Below are 19221 nucleotides of genomic sequence, written 5' to 3' on the forward strand. Positions count from 1 at the left end.
GCTAGGAGCTGGAACCAACTTCCAAGGGAAGTGGTGCTGGCCCCTACCCTGGGGGTCTTTAAGAAGAGGCTGGATGCCTACCTGGCTGGACTCATTTGAGTCCCGTTTCTTGTTTTGGGGTTTTGTTGTTCTCCCGCCCTGGCGGGGGTCGGGCTAGAAGATCTACTAGGTCCCTTCCGACCCTAAATCTATGAAACTATGAAACTATGAAATGGATTGTAGATTAATGCATTCCATTTTAATGGAGCCTGTTTCAGTTTAGAGATACAAGTGTAATAGTCTTATAAGGATATGAACATTGGAGCTATAGTTTTAAGATAATGTGGACAAGAGAATCTTTCTCTTGACATTATTAAAACAGCTGATAGCTCTGAATCTGGTTTTCCTAGCAGGGCCTTATGGAAGATTTGTGAAACCTGGATAGTCCCAGAGTAGCAAATATTTGCTGGCTAAACTGAAACTCTGGAAAAGTTTTGTATACTTTTGGTGTGTTTGTAAGGGGCTGTGCATAAATATTTTGGTACTGCCAACCGGTGTAAGTGAAAGGAAGACCAAAAGAAAGTATTTTGGTTTTAACTAGAAAAATAAACTGTCTAGTCTGCTAAGGATTAAACAAACCCTCCAGTTTAGTCTGGGATTTTTAGAGACAAACATGCGAAAGAAGTAGATATTCTTCTTTGGTGTCTGGTGCATACATTTCTGAACTGCGGGAGCTGCTCTGATTTTCTTAGTGTAATTTACAACACTGTGATGCAGTAAAGATGAATGATGTTATGACTGCGATGCCCATGTTTGTGGACTGCTTTTTCAGTTAGAATAATAAAAGGAATCTGTAATTTCCATGTTTGTGCTTATATTATCATGAGTAATGTCAGTCAATGTTATCACATGGCATAAAACAAAATAATAGTAGCCTGAGCCTCAAAGGTAGGACTACCTAAGGTGAGAAACTAGGCAGAACAGAAGTATAAAGTGTTCCCACAGGCACGCCTGGATTATAATAGTACTACAATGGAGGGCAGAGAAATCTGGCTAGAAAATTAGGGACTGGTTTCTTAAAGGTGCTCCTCCTGGAGTTCATGGGATTTGTAGATGCTCAGGTTTTGGAAAGTCTGCATAACATTTACTGCCATATTCATTACTGTATTGGAAATTACAATTCAGTGCCCTGTTTCTCAGTTCAAATCATGTGACTAATTGGTCATAGCTTATTTGACTGCCAATTTAAGGCCCAGTTGAGCAAAGTACTTAAATGTATATGTAGCTCCCTGCTCTCTTCTCCCCAGCCAAATCCCTTCCCTTGCTACTGGGTCCTTCCTTTATACTGCTCGCAGGGGTATGATATCTAGCCTGTCTACTGCTTCTTAAAGAGCCCTGTCCATTTGTCTTTGAAGGAGAATTGAAGGGGTCCTACATACCTACCGTGTGTGTTTTATCTGTCCTACTGTGAACAGAACTCAAAAGCTACCTACAGGAGCTTAGGGACAACATGCTCAAAAATAGTGTCATCTCATGAGGTGTGAGGTAAGATCACGAGGGAGTACTGTACTTAAATCTACTGTCTAGAGAAGGCAGTCTGACACAAAAACATAATCAGGAAGTTAGGATATAGCTAAATGGAAGCTCTCTTCCAACATCTTCAGTTAATGGGTCCTTGTCTATTTTATAAACTGCACTAGACTTGAGGATAGTATTGGACACTTGGTCCCACCCATCCATCAAACATGCACACTGTGCGCAAAGACAGCCAACCAAAGTTCGCTTTGGGTTTGCTAATGTGAATCCAGGCCTCCTTCCCTCTGCAATTTTATTCGTGGTGTTCTCTCTCATTCAAGTGTTCCAATGTTTTGTGTTAAAATGAAATGGAAATTAACAATACTGCTTTTAATTAGAAGTTCTGGTCAAAATATGATGCCAACAGAGCCAGGCGAGAGCCCAGGGATGACGCAGTATGTCTAGGAAGAGCAGTGTCTTTCAACTTTGGAACATCCTGGCATTGTATATGAAGATTAACATAGTGAGAAAGAGATGAAAACAATGAGTGTTGGCATGGGATTAGTTTGGTGCCAAAGATCTTCAAAAACACCAATTGTGCAGTTCAGGGTGTTTGCAGACACCATAAACAGTAGCCACAAAAAACTGATCTACATATATATCTTGCATGAGATGGGAGAAAAGGAAACTCCACCTGCCTTTCTAACTAGTGATTGAGGTTGATTAAGAACAGCTCCCCCAACCCCTGCCATGTCTGTGTGGGGCTGCTGACTGCTGTTCTTCATTTTAGCCAATATTGTATAATGTAATTGGAACAAAATATTCCACTCCATTTTAAATCGTCAGCCAGCAGCTGCTCGTAGTTAGACATTCCAGCTTGTATAACATGGGAGAAGTGAGTTCTGGCAAATATGTAGTTCTCCATATTTTGTCATAGCTACTATGTGCTAAAATCCAATTACCTGCCCATATTAGGATGCTAATAATCCTCAACAGCTAAGTCTGTAGAGAAAACATCAGTTAATAAGATCTTTCCATGGTATATGACCATGTAATATGATCCGTTATTTCAGATTAATAGCCAGTGGAAATATTGGCTTGTTGCACTGCTTCTGTACTTGGACAGAGCTTGCAATATATGCAATTTATCACTGCTGTAATTAATTTCCATTTTGATTTTGTTCCAAATTTTTGTTGCATATCTGTTGTGTTAGGGTTGGAGTGTTATAGCTGTGATGGTCCAGGAAATGTGTGAGAGGCAAGGCTTTTTTTATGATATCTTTTATTGGTGGTTGTAGTAATTGTATTAAAAGCTAAGAGAAGTATTAACAGCTTTCAGGCACATACTATCCTCCTTTTGGTCTTCTCTCCCAGATCAACTTCTCGCGCCCAGATGGTCCGATAAAAGATTAAAAAGGAATTCTTGCCTCTTGTGTATATATTTTGTATGGACAATACATGCATGCACCAAACAACTCTCACTGACCATTTAAAAACCCTGTATGTCCACTGCTCCTGCTGAAATAAGGTCACAGTTTAAAATGAGCAAACTTCTCCTGCGCATTCCCTTCCCACTTTCCCCAGTCTTAAAGCCTAGAAGGCAACTGCCACTTGGCTGTGTGAGACAGGTAATGTTTCAGAATCAGCTAACATGGGTCTCTACACCCAATGAAGTCATCCATTATTTTACTGTACCTTCCAAATCTCTCTCCTTGATCTGAACTCTAGAAGCCAGTTCCTTAAAAAAGGTCCCAGTGCCTTTAGGACTCTGTCTTCTAGGTATCTGTAAACTTCACATCTAGGCTGCAAAGTCCACTTTTGTTTCTATATTGGCACTTGCAGAGACCAGAGGTAAAGTATTTGAAGGGTTTGGGGAGTAAGATTTTGAGCTAAAAAGGGGAGTGTAGAAAGTGACAGTATTGATAGGATTAAGGTGGTTTGGTTTGGTTTGATACAGTTTTTATGATTCTGAAAAGGGGCTCAGCACTTTTTTTCCTCAATAAATAACATACTAAGGTATTACTATTATTGTGCCCCGTTATGTCTGAACAATAAATGGGCAACAGAGATACTGTAAGTACAGCAAATACCTCAGTCCTCCCCATCCTGTAACTGTGCTCTGGTGAAAATGAATTTGCTAAAGATATCTTGCCCCATGGTATGATGCAGCCAAATAATCTCCATGCAAAAATGAGGAGAAAGTAGAGAACAGAATAGCTCATAGCTGTATTGATCCGCCCCCAAATAACATTAGCATCACCCAATCTCCCCTTTGGAGAAGTTCCAAGAATGAGTCTAGGGAGGAAGAGATGCTTTTGAGTGGAAGACTGGACAATTCTAGCACTCATGTCTGCGCTGACTTTCAGTCAGGATAACAAATAGTGGGAGAGAAGCCATGGTCAGATACCACTGAAATAACGTGCATAAGTATGCGCTTACTTAAATCTGCTTTGGTGGCCTTGTTTGTATATTCAGGCTGCTTGCAGATGTTAAAAACAAACAAACAAACAAACAAACAAAATTGGCTTTACCAGAAGAAGCAGTGCATTACTTTGACCCAACTCTGCAGCATCTGTATAGATTGGGTGCTTCAGCAGCACTTTTTGGCACTTTTATCTAAAGCTGATTCCGTCAGTTATTAGATAAAAGCACCAAATAAGCCCCACTAAAGTGCCCAATCTCTACAAACATTGGGCCAGCTGGGTCCAACTAATGCTCTGCCTCTTCTGGGTATGTGCTGGGCTTGATGCAGGAGTGCATGGAGTTTAAATAAAGTGCCATGTTGGGTTTTTTTTAACATCTGCAAGCAGTCACAGAAGTGTAAACTCACTTGTACAGGACCTAGGTTACAACTGTTGGCCTGAACAGGACATTTTTTTATGAATCTAGTGGGAGAGTTTTCCAAGGATAGATCCTAGGCAGAGTAGTTAGTTTAATTGTGATGCAAAATGATCATGTGAGCAGTGATGGTACCTGTTGATGATGATCCTGTGCCCACAGCTGGTTCCACAGTCCCTAGGCTTGTCCATCGAGCAGCCAACCCAGCCCGTTGTACTGCACGTTTGTAGTTATCATACAGTGTCTTGCCATACTGGGGAAATAAATCACACCTTTTATCCTGAGTCAGAGTGTGAACACGCATGCTTCGCTGGCCAGACACTCATTTGGTTTGAGCCAGATTTTTTGATCCTGTTCCTCTCTACCCATTTTGATTAAAAACACCTATTTGTGCCAATTATGTCCCTCTGTCCAAAACTCAGTTACACGCTGGGGGAAGTTTTGCACTTGTACCAAGCCTCACTGGCTCCAATGCCCAAGTGGAGTCCCATTGATTTCTATCTGATTCTGCCATAAGTACAGGACAGAAAACTCAGTATAATATTTAGCTCTTTTAGAATAGTGCAAACGACCTTTGAGGTGTACAAGGGCAAGTAAGCAGCATTATCTCCATTTCACAGATGGAAAAAGGAGTGACAGAGGAGCCACAGTCTCTCAGTGACAACACCTGAGAGAGAATCCAGGTCCTAAGCCTGGTGCACTGGAGCACAACTGCCTGACTTGGTATTTTCAGCTTAGATTTGGATCCTTTGAAACCCAGCTCAAAACCAAGTATAACTGGGAATGTTTCCAATGACTTCCCATGAATTACTTTTTTGGGGTGGAAACAGACATGCCACTTTTATTATTACTATCAAGTCAGGCATTTCAGGGCTAAACCATTATTGTGCTATGGCAGGGGTTGGCAACATATCACCTGTGGGCCGAATCTGGCCCACGGAGCCACTGGATGTAGCCCATGGAGCCAGAAGGGGCTGGTGCTGGGCATTAAGAAGTTGTACTTCAGCTGGGCAGCTAGAACCTGCGCCTGCACTGATACCACTTCTCCCCACCCCCTGATGCAGCACAGGTGCAGCTTCCAGGAAATGGGGAACTGACTCAGGGCCAGGCAACTTCAGCTGTGCCTGTGATACAGCCAGGAGCTGGGGAGCGGGCAGAAGTGACAACAATGTGGACACCACCAGCTAGAAGCTGCACGGTGCAGGCAGGGAGCAGACGGTCAGAGAGAACCAGTGCCAGCAGCATGGGTTCAGTTCCAAGCTGCCGAGCCCTGGCATAGCTCCCTTCCAGCTGGAAGCTGCACTTGTGCTCCTGTTGGGGACTAGGGTGCTGGGAAAAGCATTGCTGATGCCAGTAGTCCTAGGTGCCTGGCTCTGGCATGGCTGCATGCAAAACCGCTCTCACTGCTGATGCAACACTGAAGCCACCCAGACAGGACCAAAGTGGAGCTGGGTTGTTCCAGCCTGTGACTTGAAAAGGCTGCCAGCCCATTAAGTCAGAAAGACAAAGCATGCCAAGGAGCAAGCTTGTAGCATGCTTAATGAACCACAGCTGAATGCCTAAGCCCTTAGCTTAGCCATCAAGGTCTCCACCATCACTTTTTGGTGTCGCTCCATGGACGAGAAGCAGAGCGGTATTTTCTGAAGCTGAGATCAAGCCACTTGTTTAATACCTGGATGTAGTGATTATACAGTGCAGTGGGAGGTGTGACTGTAGCATGTGGAGATGCAACAAGGTAGCTTTAATCTAGCTAGCAAGGGTACCAGTTGCAATAGAGACATGATGGCTATAGGGATACCTGGGTGGTCTGTGCCACCCCATCTTCACTGCTGCTGGTACCTGAGCTACCTATACTGAAATTAGCATGTTCCCAGGCCTACACATCCCAAACATCTCCAGCTGTAACACAGGCATAGCTCTAATGACAGTCATTTAGTGGGGGTGGAGGGGTGGAGCTGGGACAGGGTCCCGGAGGAAAAAAATAAAGAAAATGCCTTTTTACTTGCCTTGGCAATTCTTATTCCAGTTACCCACTGATGTAGAGTCCACTGGTCATCACAGCATAAATACCTGATATATTGCGACTCCTTCTGAATCTGTGGATGCTGAAATGAGTAATTTGTGCAATTATAAAATTATATATATAGCCAGCAAAATGTAAAAAGCAGAGACCCAGTGTGATGATCTCAGTGAGAACAATGCCTTTCTAAATTGCGTTAGCCTGGAGATGATTAAATCAGTGGTGGAAAAGAGCATATAAAAAGAGTGAGATCACAAATTACAGTACATGCAGAGTAATGTTAGCAGTGTTTTCTTATAACAAATTTAATGCATTGCAAGACAGGCTTGCTTTGTGAATTCAAGAGTTTTAGAAATCTAAAATGTGATCGACGGGTCAATGAAGTGTACAAATGTCATAGTTTGGGGCTTAACACTTTAACATATTAATAAGAGGAAGAATGGTTCTTGTTGCAGTTTGCCTTCTGTAAAGCACCCAGACTGCAATTGAACATGAGTAGTTTCCAAAGAGCATGGTAAATCTGGATAACCAAGGACTTTCCCCTGAAACAGTTTTTCTCTTTACACTCAGTCTTTCTTTGGACCTGGGTCTAGTTCTGTTCCTCCAAATTTCAGTCTATTCTCCTTGATCCTGGGCACTCCTCATCAATACTGGTATAGGATTGTGGTACACTGTGGCTAGAGGATTATACATGATGAATGCCATCAAAAGTGATGTTTTTTCAGGGATATTTAAATTCTTTCAAATTCTTCTGTTCTTTGTTAAGCACAGAGACCCCTTCCTGTCACTGCTTGACACTGATGCACCCCTACAGCTCAGTCTGCTGCAATTTCAGTCTGATACTTCCCTGAAAATTGTACCTACTCAGTTGTTAGATTTTGAAGGAATTAGCCTTCCATGATACAATGCTGAAAACTATAAACACAAGGCAGCTCTAATAGTCAAGAGTAGGAGCTGTCTGCTGCCATCTATTGGTGAATTGGGGGAGATGGAAGAGCAGACATTATTTGTGTGGGTGCTACCTGCTTGGTCATTTTGGCTAATGTCTATTTAAGTGTTAATAGTCATTCAAGCTTCAGGTATAGGGTTAATGAAACACTGTTGCCTTTTAGCTGTGGCAAAAGGGCAACAGAACTGTACTTAATCTGTCTCTAGTGAGGAATCACCATCACCTGAACTTGTGTTGCATGGCTGAAGCATGTGCTGGACATGTGTGCAAGTGCATGCATGCAAAAGCAAAAATCTGTGTGTGACTGGATCCCCTCCACACAGTAATGGCAGCGATGAGTGAACTCTGTCCCCCACACAGGACAACAGAGCCACAGTAGCTGTAGCAGAGTTAGGCAGTCCAGCATGAGACAATGATAAGATGATAACAAAGCATTTGTCCGTGAAATCCCAGTAGCACTTTCCCTGCCGGACCTGCTGGACCGCACCTCTGGAGCTTCCCACCTCTGGAGCTTCTCTGACAAAACACCACAAAGGCGCACGGCAGGGAAAAGACGGGGAAGCATGGTATCAGAGAGACTTTTGCCAGTGGGAGGCTCGCAGGAATAGGTGGGCAACCAAGGCAAAGGACTATCATCCACGTCCCCACTGGGGTGAACATTTTAATTACTAGTCGTATAAACATGTGCTTGGCTGAGGTATTTTCTCCCTTAATGCAGTTTTCTGTGTCCCAACCTCAGTGCTTGTAAGAGGGGCAGTTTTGTCTGTTAAGGATGCCCAGGTTTCTTTGAGGTTGCAAGCCAGAACTGTTTAGAAATTTTAAATTAAATATGTAGGTGTTTGAACCCAGCCCTTTTACTACCAACAACTCCTGGCATTAATGGTTATCACTGGGTTTTTTGTCAAGGTGCATTGCTGGCTGTTTGTTCTGGGAGACTCTACCTCTGCCCACTCGAGGTCTGATTCAGTCTTCGGGACATCCCAGAATAGGCTCTCCTCTTTTGCAATGAGCTGATATCATATAGAAAGCATCAGCCCTGGATGTGCCTCCAAGAGACAGCCTCTGCTCTGATCTGTAATGTTCTATTTAATCCAGAAGATGGCATCAAATCCCTTTCCACTGGACTTTCTTACAGCCATATCTTTCCATCAAAGTGAACAGCAGCTTAATGATCTGGTAAGTCTCCCTTCATTTTTCACAGGCCACATTTAACAGCACCTTTTGTGAGATCTTTGAAAACAAAATTAACTGAAATAATCGGGACAGACTGGGAGGAGCTTGCTCCCTGGCTGCAAATCAAGGCTGAGTAGGCAGGAGCACAAAACAGTCATGTTACCATGTCAGACAGGGTCCTGCCTTAGGGACACACTGCTCAGAGGAAGGACCCGGCCCCAGGAATGTGTCAGTGTCCCCTGCACACAAAGAACACCACATCCATCTGAGTGGATCTGGCCAGGATCCCAGCTGCTATGGAGCTTGATGACATGTCTCTGCATGCCATGGAAGACAGGGATGCTAAACCTAGCAAGCATGCAAAGGTAGAAGCTGTTCGCTTTTCCCACACCCCTCTGCAGGCAAGATCTGGCCCAGTGTTTGCAGTTCCTGAATTGAGCCTGCTTCAGAGAATTTCTAACAGTTCTTTTCACTAACAACTACAGCAAACCAAAGCCACAATCAGTACAGGACAAAATGAAGGCTAAATCACTTATCAGGAGGCTGAATAACCACTGATCTCGAAAGGATGTGAAGGAGCATAGCACCTCACAGAGTCAGGCTTTTCTTTAGTCAGGTAACATTAGCTAGCTAACATTCATATTACCACTCAATTAAAAATAAAGTAATATTCCTTATGAAAAATCTGTTTAATGTAGCAGCTGTTTCTATCTGTTTTCTATGTTGCTGAAAGACGAGTTCTCTCTTCCTGTGAGTAATATTTCCTCTAATGTGGACTCTGACTCAGAGCCCCCTGAAGGTCAGGGGGGAAGCTCCTGTCACCTTTAATATGCTTTGGACCAGGTCTAGAAAACTAAATCTAGGGGCACGTCTACACAAGATGCATTAATCTAAGTTAATGTGCATTACGGGTGCCCATTTACACGTGCATGCCCTTAATGAGCATTAACTTAGGGTAATCATGACTAAATTTGGTACTTGCAAATGCAGGTATCAAATTTAGTCACAATGCACACTAACACACATGTACACGTGACCTTAGCACCAACTTTAGGACCAGGTCTGCCTAGCTACTGCAGGGCCACAGGGGCACACGACAGGGCTGAATTGACTTGGGACTAACTTTAGTGCGAAGTGTACTAACTTTAGTCCCAAGTCACTGCACATGTAGACATCTGCCAAAAAACCAACCAAACAATGTGCATTAGCTTAATGCACATTAAATTTAGTCAGGCTTAAATGCATGTGTAGATGCACCCTAAGGGTCCAAAGCCTTTGCATCTTGTAAGCGCAATGTCCCCACCACAGCAAGTCAGCAGAGGTAGAGCCTGGAACTCTGAACACCAAAAATGAACAAACCTCTGTGGCTTGCTGGGATTTTGGTATTGAGGGCCCTGCATTCCCTCCCCAGCAAAGTGTCCCCCCAACCCCAACATTTAGGGTGGCTCAAATGTGATTCCCATGGACTTTTAGATGCTTAAGACAAGCATCCCTTGATAGAAAGTGTGTGTAGTATGCAATCTAGTCCACACAAAATGTAAGACTGCTACTGTGAGTGGGTTAGTAGAGTTACTGTGTTAGCACAAGTGGTGGAGTTCTGTGCTATGGAAGCTAAAGATGCCAGCTTCAGATCCTCCACTGATAACCCAGGTTGTGAATCACTTTACAGGCTTTACTAGACGATGTGGAATGGCTGGACCCAGAATGACTAATGTGGGAGGGACTGACCTATGCAAAATCCTGATCAAGAGAGGAAAGCTATAGACTATTCATGTAAATAGGCTTTCCCCATCCCGCTGCTTTGGATTCCTAGGACAGTCTCTTGCTCAGCATATGGACCCAGATCCCTAGCCCTGCAATAAGCTCTGTGTGAGCATGTGGGTGTGCCTGTGCAGACATCATAGCTGGATCAATTCTTTGTTCTGAGACAAACTGACAAAAGTGCGAGCAAGCTGCAGCCGATGTTTCTAGGTCTAAAAGCAGATAAGCCATTTTGTTACACGGTTCATATTGTGCTCTGGAAAGGTCACTGCAATCATCTGACAGCAAAGTGAAAACATCTGTTTCTGCTGAAGAGGTTTATTACCTTTCTTTCTGAAACGTCTAGAAACAAACTGAATTATAAAGAATAACTAAAAAAGCAGTGGTTTGACTCTTGCAAGCCTGACTTGAGTGACAAGTGATAACATACAGGCAACAGCTAAATAAACAGGAAGGAAATTCAGCCTTTATCTATGTTAAAGGCCACAAAAAGCTGTCATACTATAGTGCCTGCAAAATCATTACATGGTGCGCTGACATTTCATAAAAAACTACACTATTTATCTAAAAGCTTTATTCTGTAGATCTCAAGGTGCTAAATAATGATGAGTGGACAGCATCACTGCTGTTTTACAGATGGAGAAACCAACGCCTGCAGGTTAAGGGCCTGATTTCCAGACACACTGGGCACCCACCACTCCAAAGGAAGTCAGGAGTCAAAATCCTTTGCTATCAGCCTCTGAAAATCTGGCTGATAGCAAAGGACACCCATGAGATGAGAACCTAGTTCTCTACTCTGAGGCTCCGTGTCCCCCCTAAGCATCACTACAGCAGATAAATAATTTAGAAACACTTGGATACTAAGAGCTGATTTCTAAGAAGCTGTAGAAATCCCAAATTTATGCAGAGATTACTTTCTCAGATACAAAGTAAACTTGCTGCCTCAGGAAAACAAGACAGTACACACTGAAAACCTAAAGAGAAGGAACTGAAAGATGTGGTTTCTATGGCTTGTGCCAAAACAAATGGCTAAAGGTAGCCAGTCTGTATGTTCGAAGTCGCGGATTATCTTAATAACATACTCTCTTTACTTCACCTTCTTTTATGAAAATAAAAAAATAACCAAAGTTGCTCAGGCATCTCACTGGCTTCCTTTCCCCAAATGCATGGATCAACACTGAGTGTTTGAGGCAGAACAATAGCCAGAAGGTTTAGGTAAGCAGCCAGCTTTACGTAAACCATGATCTTTTGATTTAGTCCAACATTTTAAAAAATGCTTGTTCATTTGGCCCCCTGTTTCCTGGGTGCTCAGTTTCTGTTATTTTGGCAGTAACAGAACTGGGAGTAGCAAGTGCGGCACCAACCCTAAGGGTTGACTACATGGGGGCACATGAATCCTGCCGGGGGTCTTTAGCACAGCAGGGGGCAGCCCGGCACTGCCCAGCTACAGGAGCCAGGCAAGGCTGCGCTGCATGCAGCAGTGCATCTGTGTGGTAGGACGTGAATGCAATGGAGCTCCCCCAGCATCAGCTACCGCAGGAGTAGCAGTAGCCAGCAGCTGCCTTCCCAAGCAAAGAGCCCGGGCTGGTAATGCTTCCCTCCTCCCTCTGAATGAGCTTCCTGTGCCTCTGTACTTTAGGGCTGGTTTTCACTCACAGCCCCATTGATTTCAACCTGAACCAAATATCAGACATTTTGAAAATCAGCCCCAAGTTTGGTATTTGCTTCTAAATCCAAACTCCCTGCAACCAAAACATCTCCCTGATTTGCTGAAAAAGTATCAATAAGCCACACTGCCTCATTCAAAGGGAAGTATGTTTTCAATTGACCTGTACTTCCCTAGTGGCTGAAGTAGTATTTTGAGTTTAGCCATTTAAAAAAAGGAATTGACAGATATTATTAACTAAAGAGAATGGCTTTACACAGCACATAAAAACCATTTGTTAGACTGTTTCTCACACTCTCCTCTTCTACCCTCCATCTGTACATTTAGGCCTCAATTCTATAAAAACATACACATGTAAGCACTTCAGGGCAGGACCCCATTTTTCAGCATGTCTGAAACAGTTCAGTGCTAATTAATAACATCTTTCTACACTTGCCATCTTCAGATGAGTGGTGGAGTCATGAACGTGGATCTGAAATACTCATCTGAAGTCACAAAATTTCTCATCCATGTCTGGTTTCCCTTGATAACCATTCTTTTCTGCCTCTCCCTCCTGTCATCTATCTCCCAAACACTCTTACCCTGGACCTTCACATCCTTGAAACTGTATCCTATTGAATGCTTTATGTACAAGGCTCAGTGTCTGATGAGGTGTAGTAGGTGTGGGCTTGGAGCATATCAGCAGTGACCAAACTGATGACAAAATTCTCTGCTGGAATAACTCCAATCTAGCAAACCAAGCAACTCTGGCAGGGAGTTTGGCCTTAACTGTCTCTAGAAAACTGGACATCTGAAAGAAGCATGGCAGCCTCCAAAGGATATCAGGAAAATTTAGCTAGATAGATTGCAAAGGAAAATGTACCCAGCTGTGGAAATGGAGTATGATGATGCCCTTGTCTCAGTTTATCCCCAGGAAACCACTTTCTTTTCATCCTAGATTAATTCAGCATTATGCACCATTACCTTCAGATTACTCAAGCAAAACCAGCACCAATAAACCATAATTAAATCCATTCTTTGGCTCAGACACATCAGACTGACTAAACCAATCAATTTGCATATAGATTACCTTGCTATTTGTCTGCTTTGAAGGATTCATTACAGTGATACAATCAGCTCCCAGACTAGTGAGTATACTCCCTCATAGATCAAATGCTAGCAGTATATCTAATAATATTCAAAATTTCTATGAAATAAAATAAAAATGAACCAACAAAGTGATGAACGGGCCCTTCTTGCTAATGGAGGAGGGCCTCTCTTTGACTTTGGAAGACTTTTAACTTAATGCCATGAAAGGAATGACAGTGGTTGTGGGATTGGGATGACTTGACATTGAGACAACATGCCCACCTCAAAAGCACTCCTAGATACTTACTGAAGGAGGAAGAAAGGAGAGTCACCGCTCTGTAGTAATGTGTGGTGTAAAGGTGCTAGCCTAAATTGTGCAGAACACCCTCAACTTATTTGTTTTGTTACAGGTGCGAGAGGTAATTTATTTTTGTGGAGGAGGGTTAGGAGGCAAAAGCTTTATCTTCATTTTGTCCCTCTGAGCAGACATTACAGTCAGCAAGGTGGTTTGGAAAGCAGTTCCACTGTGAACCTTATTTTACTTTCTATTACCGGCTGCCAGGTGATAGGAAAAGAAAAACATTGGCCTTGTGTGGCTGCAGGTTGAGATGAAGAGTCCTTCTTACAGAGCTGGCTGTTCACCTCCTTTCTCTTGTTTGTACAGGAAATCAGGACAGTTTTCTTGGACCATAATATTAGCATGCTCTAGCCACAACTAGGTGGCTAGAGGTGTTCAGGGTTTTTTGGTTGAATAAGGTATCCCTTTTTATATAAAATTAAATGAGCCAGTAGTCAGATATGAGGATGCAACACATCCGATTTCTAAAGGGAAAAGATCTGTTTGCACAGATGTTAAGGGAAAGGGTGGAGCACTTTCACTGTGTTGAGTATACTTCACTAAGCAGATAGGAAACATCTGAATCTTACAGGGGCAGCCCCCAAAAGGGGCTTGTGTTCTTTTGAGGCTCTAATTTTTAATAGGTTAAATATATTTTTGTTATGTACAAAATAAAGGGCGGTCAGATGGGATTCCTGGCTCAGGTACCAAAAGCCTGTTCCAGCAGTTCAGCTTCCTTTTACAGAAGGCTATAGCCTAGCACAGACCAAATGCATAAGGAAAAATAATCTTAAGTTTTAGAGTTCCCCAAATGCCTAAGGATGCTTTCTCTGCTACTAAGGGTATGCCAGAACCCACTCCCCAGCCTGCACTTTCTTAGACATCCAAAAAGATACCAGTTTCAGTTTATGGCTCAGGGATTAGATAGAGGCATTTCAATATAACTTTAGCTTTCTGGTAGATGCTGATTAGCCACCTGTGCTCCTCTCAGCAAGTCTCAGCTGGGCTTGTCTCTGTCTAATAGTAGCTGGCATTAGGAAGCAGCTGTCTGTCCTACAGCCTCAGCCCCTCCCGAATTATCCTGAAAGCAGTCTCCTGAATGTGCTAAGCACAGTAATGGACGATAGAAGCCCTTGAGAAATCTCAGTCATGCAACCTTTTCCTCCACTATCACTGGAGACATCTTGATGGTTCACAAAAGGAGAGGAAAAACACCAACTTGGGTGGATTCTTCTTTGATCTGGGCTGCAGCATATCTAAAACCAGTAAGTGGAAGGAATGATAGGTAAGCTGCATTTACAGTGCATCATGGTTCTACCAGAACATGGTTTTGCAGAGACAAGAGGTTAATCTGAAAGGACTTTAGGTTATGTCTACATTGCAATACCAAAGTGTGACAGAAGCATGTGCCTCCGCTGACTTAAACAACCTGGTTTGGGAACCGATAACAATGCAGCTGCCAGTATCACAGCATTCCAGCTGCATAACGTACCCAAAACCCTGGGTAAATCTTTAGGTGGTAACCCAAGCTGAGACTCATGCTGGCACTGCTATGTTCTTATTGATACCTGAATGAGTTGGTTTACACTTCACTTGGGTTTATCCACACACAGCAAAATTGCACCTCTGTTGTTTCCTGCACCTCTGCTGTTTACCATGGGCTACTCTGCTAACTAACTACAAAGAACCATTTCCAGACTGGGGAGTGCAGAAACAAAACTAGGGCTCTGTTGTGGGGATACCATGACTATGGTTCCAATTGTCCAAGTTAATGGTGTAGTTATGACATGCCCCGACAGGTTAATGCTAGTGTCTTGTAACTACTGCACGTGTTCCTTTCTGATAATTTATCCTAGGGACTTTATTCTCAAAGCATGGCAGGATGAGAGAGATCTCATGCTGAGATTAAGTGATGACCCTTAAGGCTAGTTGGTTCTTCTCTGGCAACTCGGTTCACGTTTTCTTCAGCAGGAGAATCTGCCTAAAAAGCTTTCACAAGGAAACAAAAGACAGGCTGTTCACTAGTATACATGTTGCAAGTGTCCCCAGCTCTATGCCTTCAAATACTATGACCATCTACACAATCATAAAATAATACTGCTTTATTTCTTTTCCCCTCAGTCCCCAGAAACCAGGAACTACTACATCCTCACCCAAACTAGCTGAAGGTCAAACAGGTCTTTTTTTTTCTATGAAAGGTGTGTGTAATTTTTTAAAAGAATAATTATTCCAGGCTGTTATATAGACTTACCTTAATTGGTTAAGACTCTGAAATAAACTAAAGAAATCATATCATACCTTTTTAACAAAAAAATGAAGTAACTTTGCCTAAGGTGTTTTTGGAAAACTGAATTATTTGAACTGTTGAACAGTATTAATCATAAATCTGCTTACACAAAATCAGTCTGACTCCCTGATTCCTATTAGTTGCATCTATTTGGTCACAAGCAAACTAAACAGGCAAACATTTGAAATGAGACAGATTTTTCTTTTTGTATGAGTCTAGTAAATGCAGTTATAACCAGAAAAAAGGCATCAGAAATATCTGCTCCTTCCTATTGTTTGGATTTCTATATTTTGCTTATACACAGTTCTTGTTAGTCTCACAGATACATTAAATATAGCTGTAGAAGAGGAATCCATATCTTTTTTCTCACATACAACTATGCCACCAGATACAATCCAATTCTGGAATCTCCATTCCTGATCACTAGGAACCCATGTCCAGTTAAGGCAAATTAACATTTTAGACATACAATGTTCTAGACCTCACAGCTCTCTGTCCCTTCACCATGGGTTCAAATCCACCCCTTGGGCCATGTCCAGACAAGTGTGGCCATGTGGTATGTGGTGCCGCAGGCACATGTGTGGCACCACATAACACAGATTCAGGTGTTCTCTGTGCTGCAAGGGAGGTGTGTGTGTGGGTGGAGGGGGACTGATCCGTGGACATTCAGGGGTCAAAAATACCCATGGTGGAAAAAAAAGAGTAGTGCAAAAGGCGGCAGTGTGCACCACTCAAAACCAGAGTCAGGCCATCTAGAGCTGCGTTCTAGCTGCCAGCCAGGCTCCAAATAGTGGCTCCCAGGACCCCCATTGGAACACCCACCCCTGGCTCCCGGATAAGACTGTAGGGGCCAGCCCAGTGCTGGTCCCAGCCTCCCCTACCCCACCTGGGGTAATTTGCTACATGCCAGAGGGTGCATGACAGGTGTTCCCCGGGGGAGAAATAGCACTGGGCCAAGGTGCACTGCTGCTAGTTGTCCCCAGGGAGCCAAATGCCTAGGCTTGTGTGGATGTGGCCTTGGAGTACTGGGGGCATTTCCTTCAGGAGGGAAATAGGCAGTATTGGATCCTAACGCTCCCCATCTGGAATGTTCCTGATGGGACATAGTATTTACTCCAGTGCCTGGTGTTTAGCTAACAAATGCATGAGCCAGGTGCACCAGATTTTTCTCCCCTAGCCACAAGAGTTAAAGCATGTTTGTAAAAGTGTGCCATCTCTTAGTACTTTCTCCAGGATGCTGAGCATCAGATAAAGGGACCCAGTTCAACAAGTTAATGGGACTACTTATATTTGAAGCCAAGTGCATTGCAAAGGCACCTTGCTGAAAAATGTCAAAGCTAACAAGAGTTGAGAGCATGCGGTACTATGTCTCTTGCAAGATCAGGCACAGAATCATGAGACTGAACATGATGATAAATGAAAGCAGCTAGAACACACGTTTACAAAATAGATTTTTCATGTAAATACCTTTAAGACAAAGCAGTGGTCCGTAGGAGCCTTGTATTTCACTCTGTACTGAGTACCATAGTAAATGTTAACGTTCTCAAACTGTATAAAGCAGGCCAAATCCCGAGATGTCTAAAAAGGAAAAACCAAACATACTGTTGTGAGGAATTAAAAGGTTAAAACTTGGATGCCAGGCATACTTTCAGACCTGTTTTCAAACTGTTTTGATACTGCTGTTTGTTTCAAGTGTGGACTTTATTGATGCATGACATTTTTAAACCTAAGCTTGCTTATATTTCAGTGAACTTTATAACGAGCAGGAAAAGTGCATTGTGCTGTATGAAAATATTTCACTAGAATTTCCAGTTTTTCATGTTTTACTACCATCTCTGGTTTTTCTTGCAAGATCAGTAACAGTGCTACTAACTAAGGGAAACTGAACAGAGTGGTTGTCTAGTAGGGAATATTTTTAATTTAGTAATACAGCTGTAGCCCTCCCAAGCCTGCTCTTGCAATTCTAAGCTGGGAAATAGATGTGGGGATCTCCTTAACTTTATTTCTAAGGAACCACTTTCCTGAGAGATGTATAGAAAATGTGTGCAAATGTATACACACTAGTAAACAAACACTGATCTCATCTGCTCCCACTTCAAATTGTCTCCAAGGCAGATATTTTTCTTCTTCTTTCCACTCCCACCTGTCTACCTACAACATGGTTTACCTGTTATTTTTTCTTAATGTGTTGCTGTAATGACAATGTATCTGTTGCTGGCATGTTTTTTCTGTGCCAAGGTGTTCTGGGTACAGCATATAACCACTTCACACTCTTTATATATATACATCCAAAGAGAGTCCAATTCTCAGCTTTTTCTTTTTAAATGCACTACCAGGGGTAGGCAACCCCTGGCATGGGTGCCAGAGTGTGGCACATGAAGACATTTTGCTTGGCACATGCACCTTGGGGAGGATGGTGGGGAAGGGGCTGGGGCTGCACTGCCACAACAAGGATTGGGCCCCTTGCAGCTCCCCCACCATCCATCCTGGCACTCCAACATCTTACAAGTTGGGGTTGCGGGTGTTTTTGGCACTCTGCCCAAAAATGTTGCTGACCCCTACATTAATAGTTTAGTGTCTAATTAGTGTACTAATATTATCATGTTTGTTTGTTGCTTTGATCATTAAGAGACTTATTGGGTCCAATTTAGTCCTAGTATTTGTGAACACTGTCATTAAGTGGTGACTTCAGCAAAATGCCTGAGAAGGGGCTAACAGGAAATCCTAAGTATAGACCGTTCCCCATCCTATCACTCCACTGAAGCTGATGGAAGCTTAATTGATTTCAATGGAGCTAGGATTTAATGTGGAGATTTCAACACTGCAAGACACCAAATGCATTAAAATCAATGAGATTACAAGGCAGTTTTTGTTTCCTTTTAGGAATCAATTCATGGCAACTAAGAACAATTGAGATGCAATTATTTAAAGGAAGTTGTTTGCTGAGGGAATTATAATGTAAGAGAACCACAAGTCATTTATTGCAAGTATTTTTGCAATGCCATGAATGTTATTTCTATTGGATGATCAGAAAGGAAACAAGACCCCAGTCATTTCACTGAAAGGAAAATATTTTGTTTTAAACAGGTACTGTGTTTGTGTGTGTGTATGAAATTCTGGTGCTGCTGTTTTCTTGAACTCTCTGTGAATATTGCTTTTCATGTGATGAAGAATGGGACAGAAGTAGAGTAACTTTTAAGGGAAAGGTCTGGTAAGGAAATCGTGAAGCAATTAGGCTCGAGAACTTTTTTTCAAGTGTTGGTGCCCAATCTGCATGCAAAAAACCCAGCTGGGTCATGAGGCGCTACAGGGATTTGGGAGCGGGGCACAGGGGGTGTTCTCGTCGATCCTCCCAGTCTTGGGCTATGGGCTGAGGACGGAGAGGAGGATCCACGTAGTTAACCAAAGACTGGGGCGCTGGTGTCATCAGGAAGGCTTTGGCTTCCACGACCACAGCTCGCTCTTTGGTGAGAGAGGCAGCGAGCTACTGGGAAGAGATGTCCTCCACCTCTCTCCGCTGGAGAGGAGGCTCTTCTCAGGTCTGGCTGACATGCTCCACCTGGCTTTAAACTAAGCCCACTGGGGAACAGGGGGCACTACCGCCACTGCTGGCCCACTGAGCAACCCT

At 43.0% G+C, this 19221-nt stretch overlaps 1 protein-coding gene across 3 annotated transcripts in view; it reads right to left on the minus strand.

Moving 5' to 3' along the window:
* The window catches only part of APBB1IP (amyloid beta precursor protein binding family B member 1 interacting protein), a 128291-nt gene that overhangs the window by 10315 nt on the left and 98755 nt on the right, over positions 1–19221 (minus strand). For all 3 annotated transcript variants that reach the window (XM_019508253.1, XM_019508254.1, XM_019508255.1), the window contains 3 exons: positions 17061–17171; positions 6339–6437; positions 4468–4585 (listed from right to left, as the gene is read on the minus strand). In XM_019508253.1, coding sequence (XP_019363798.1) covers positions 4468–4585; positions 6339–6437; positions 17061–17171 — 328 coding nt within the window. The remainder of the gene's footprint in view (positions 1–4467; positions 4586–6338; positions 6438–17060; positions 17172–19221) is intronic.

This window comes from Gavialis gangeticus, unplaced genomic scaffold (genome assembly GCF_001723915.1).
Source record: "Gavialis gangeticus isolate Ggan-Ray unplaced genomic scaffold, GavGan_comp1, whole genome shotgun sequence".
Classification (NCBI taxonomy): Eukaryota; Metazoa; Chordata; order Crocodylia; family Gavialidae; genus Gavialis; species Gavialis gangeticus.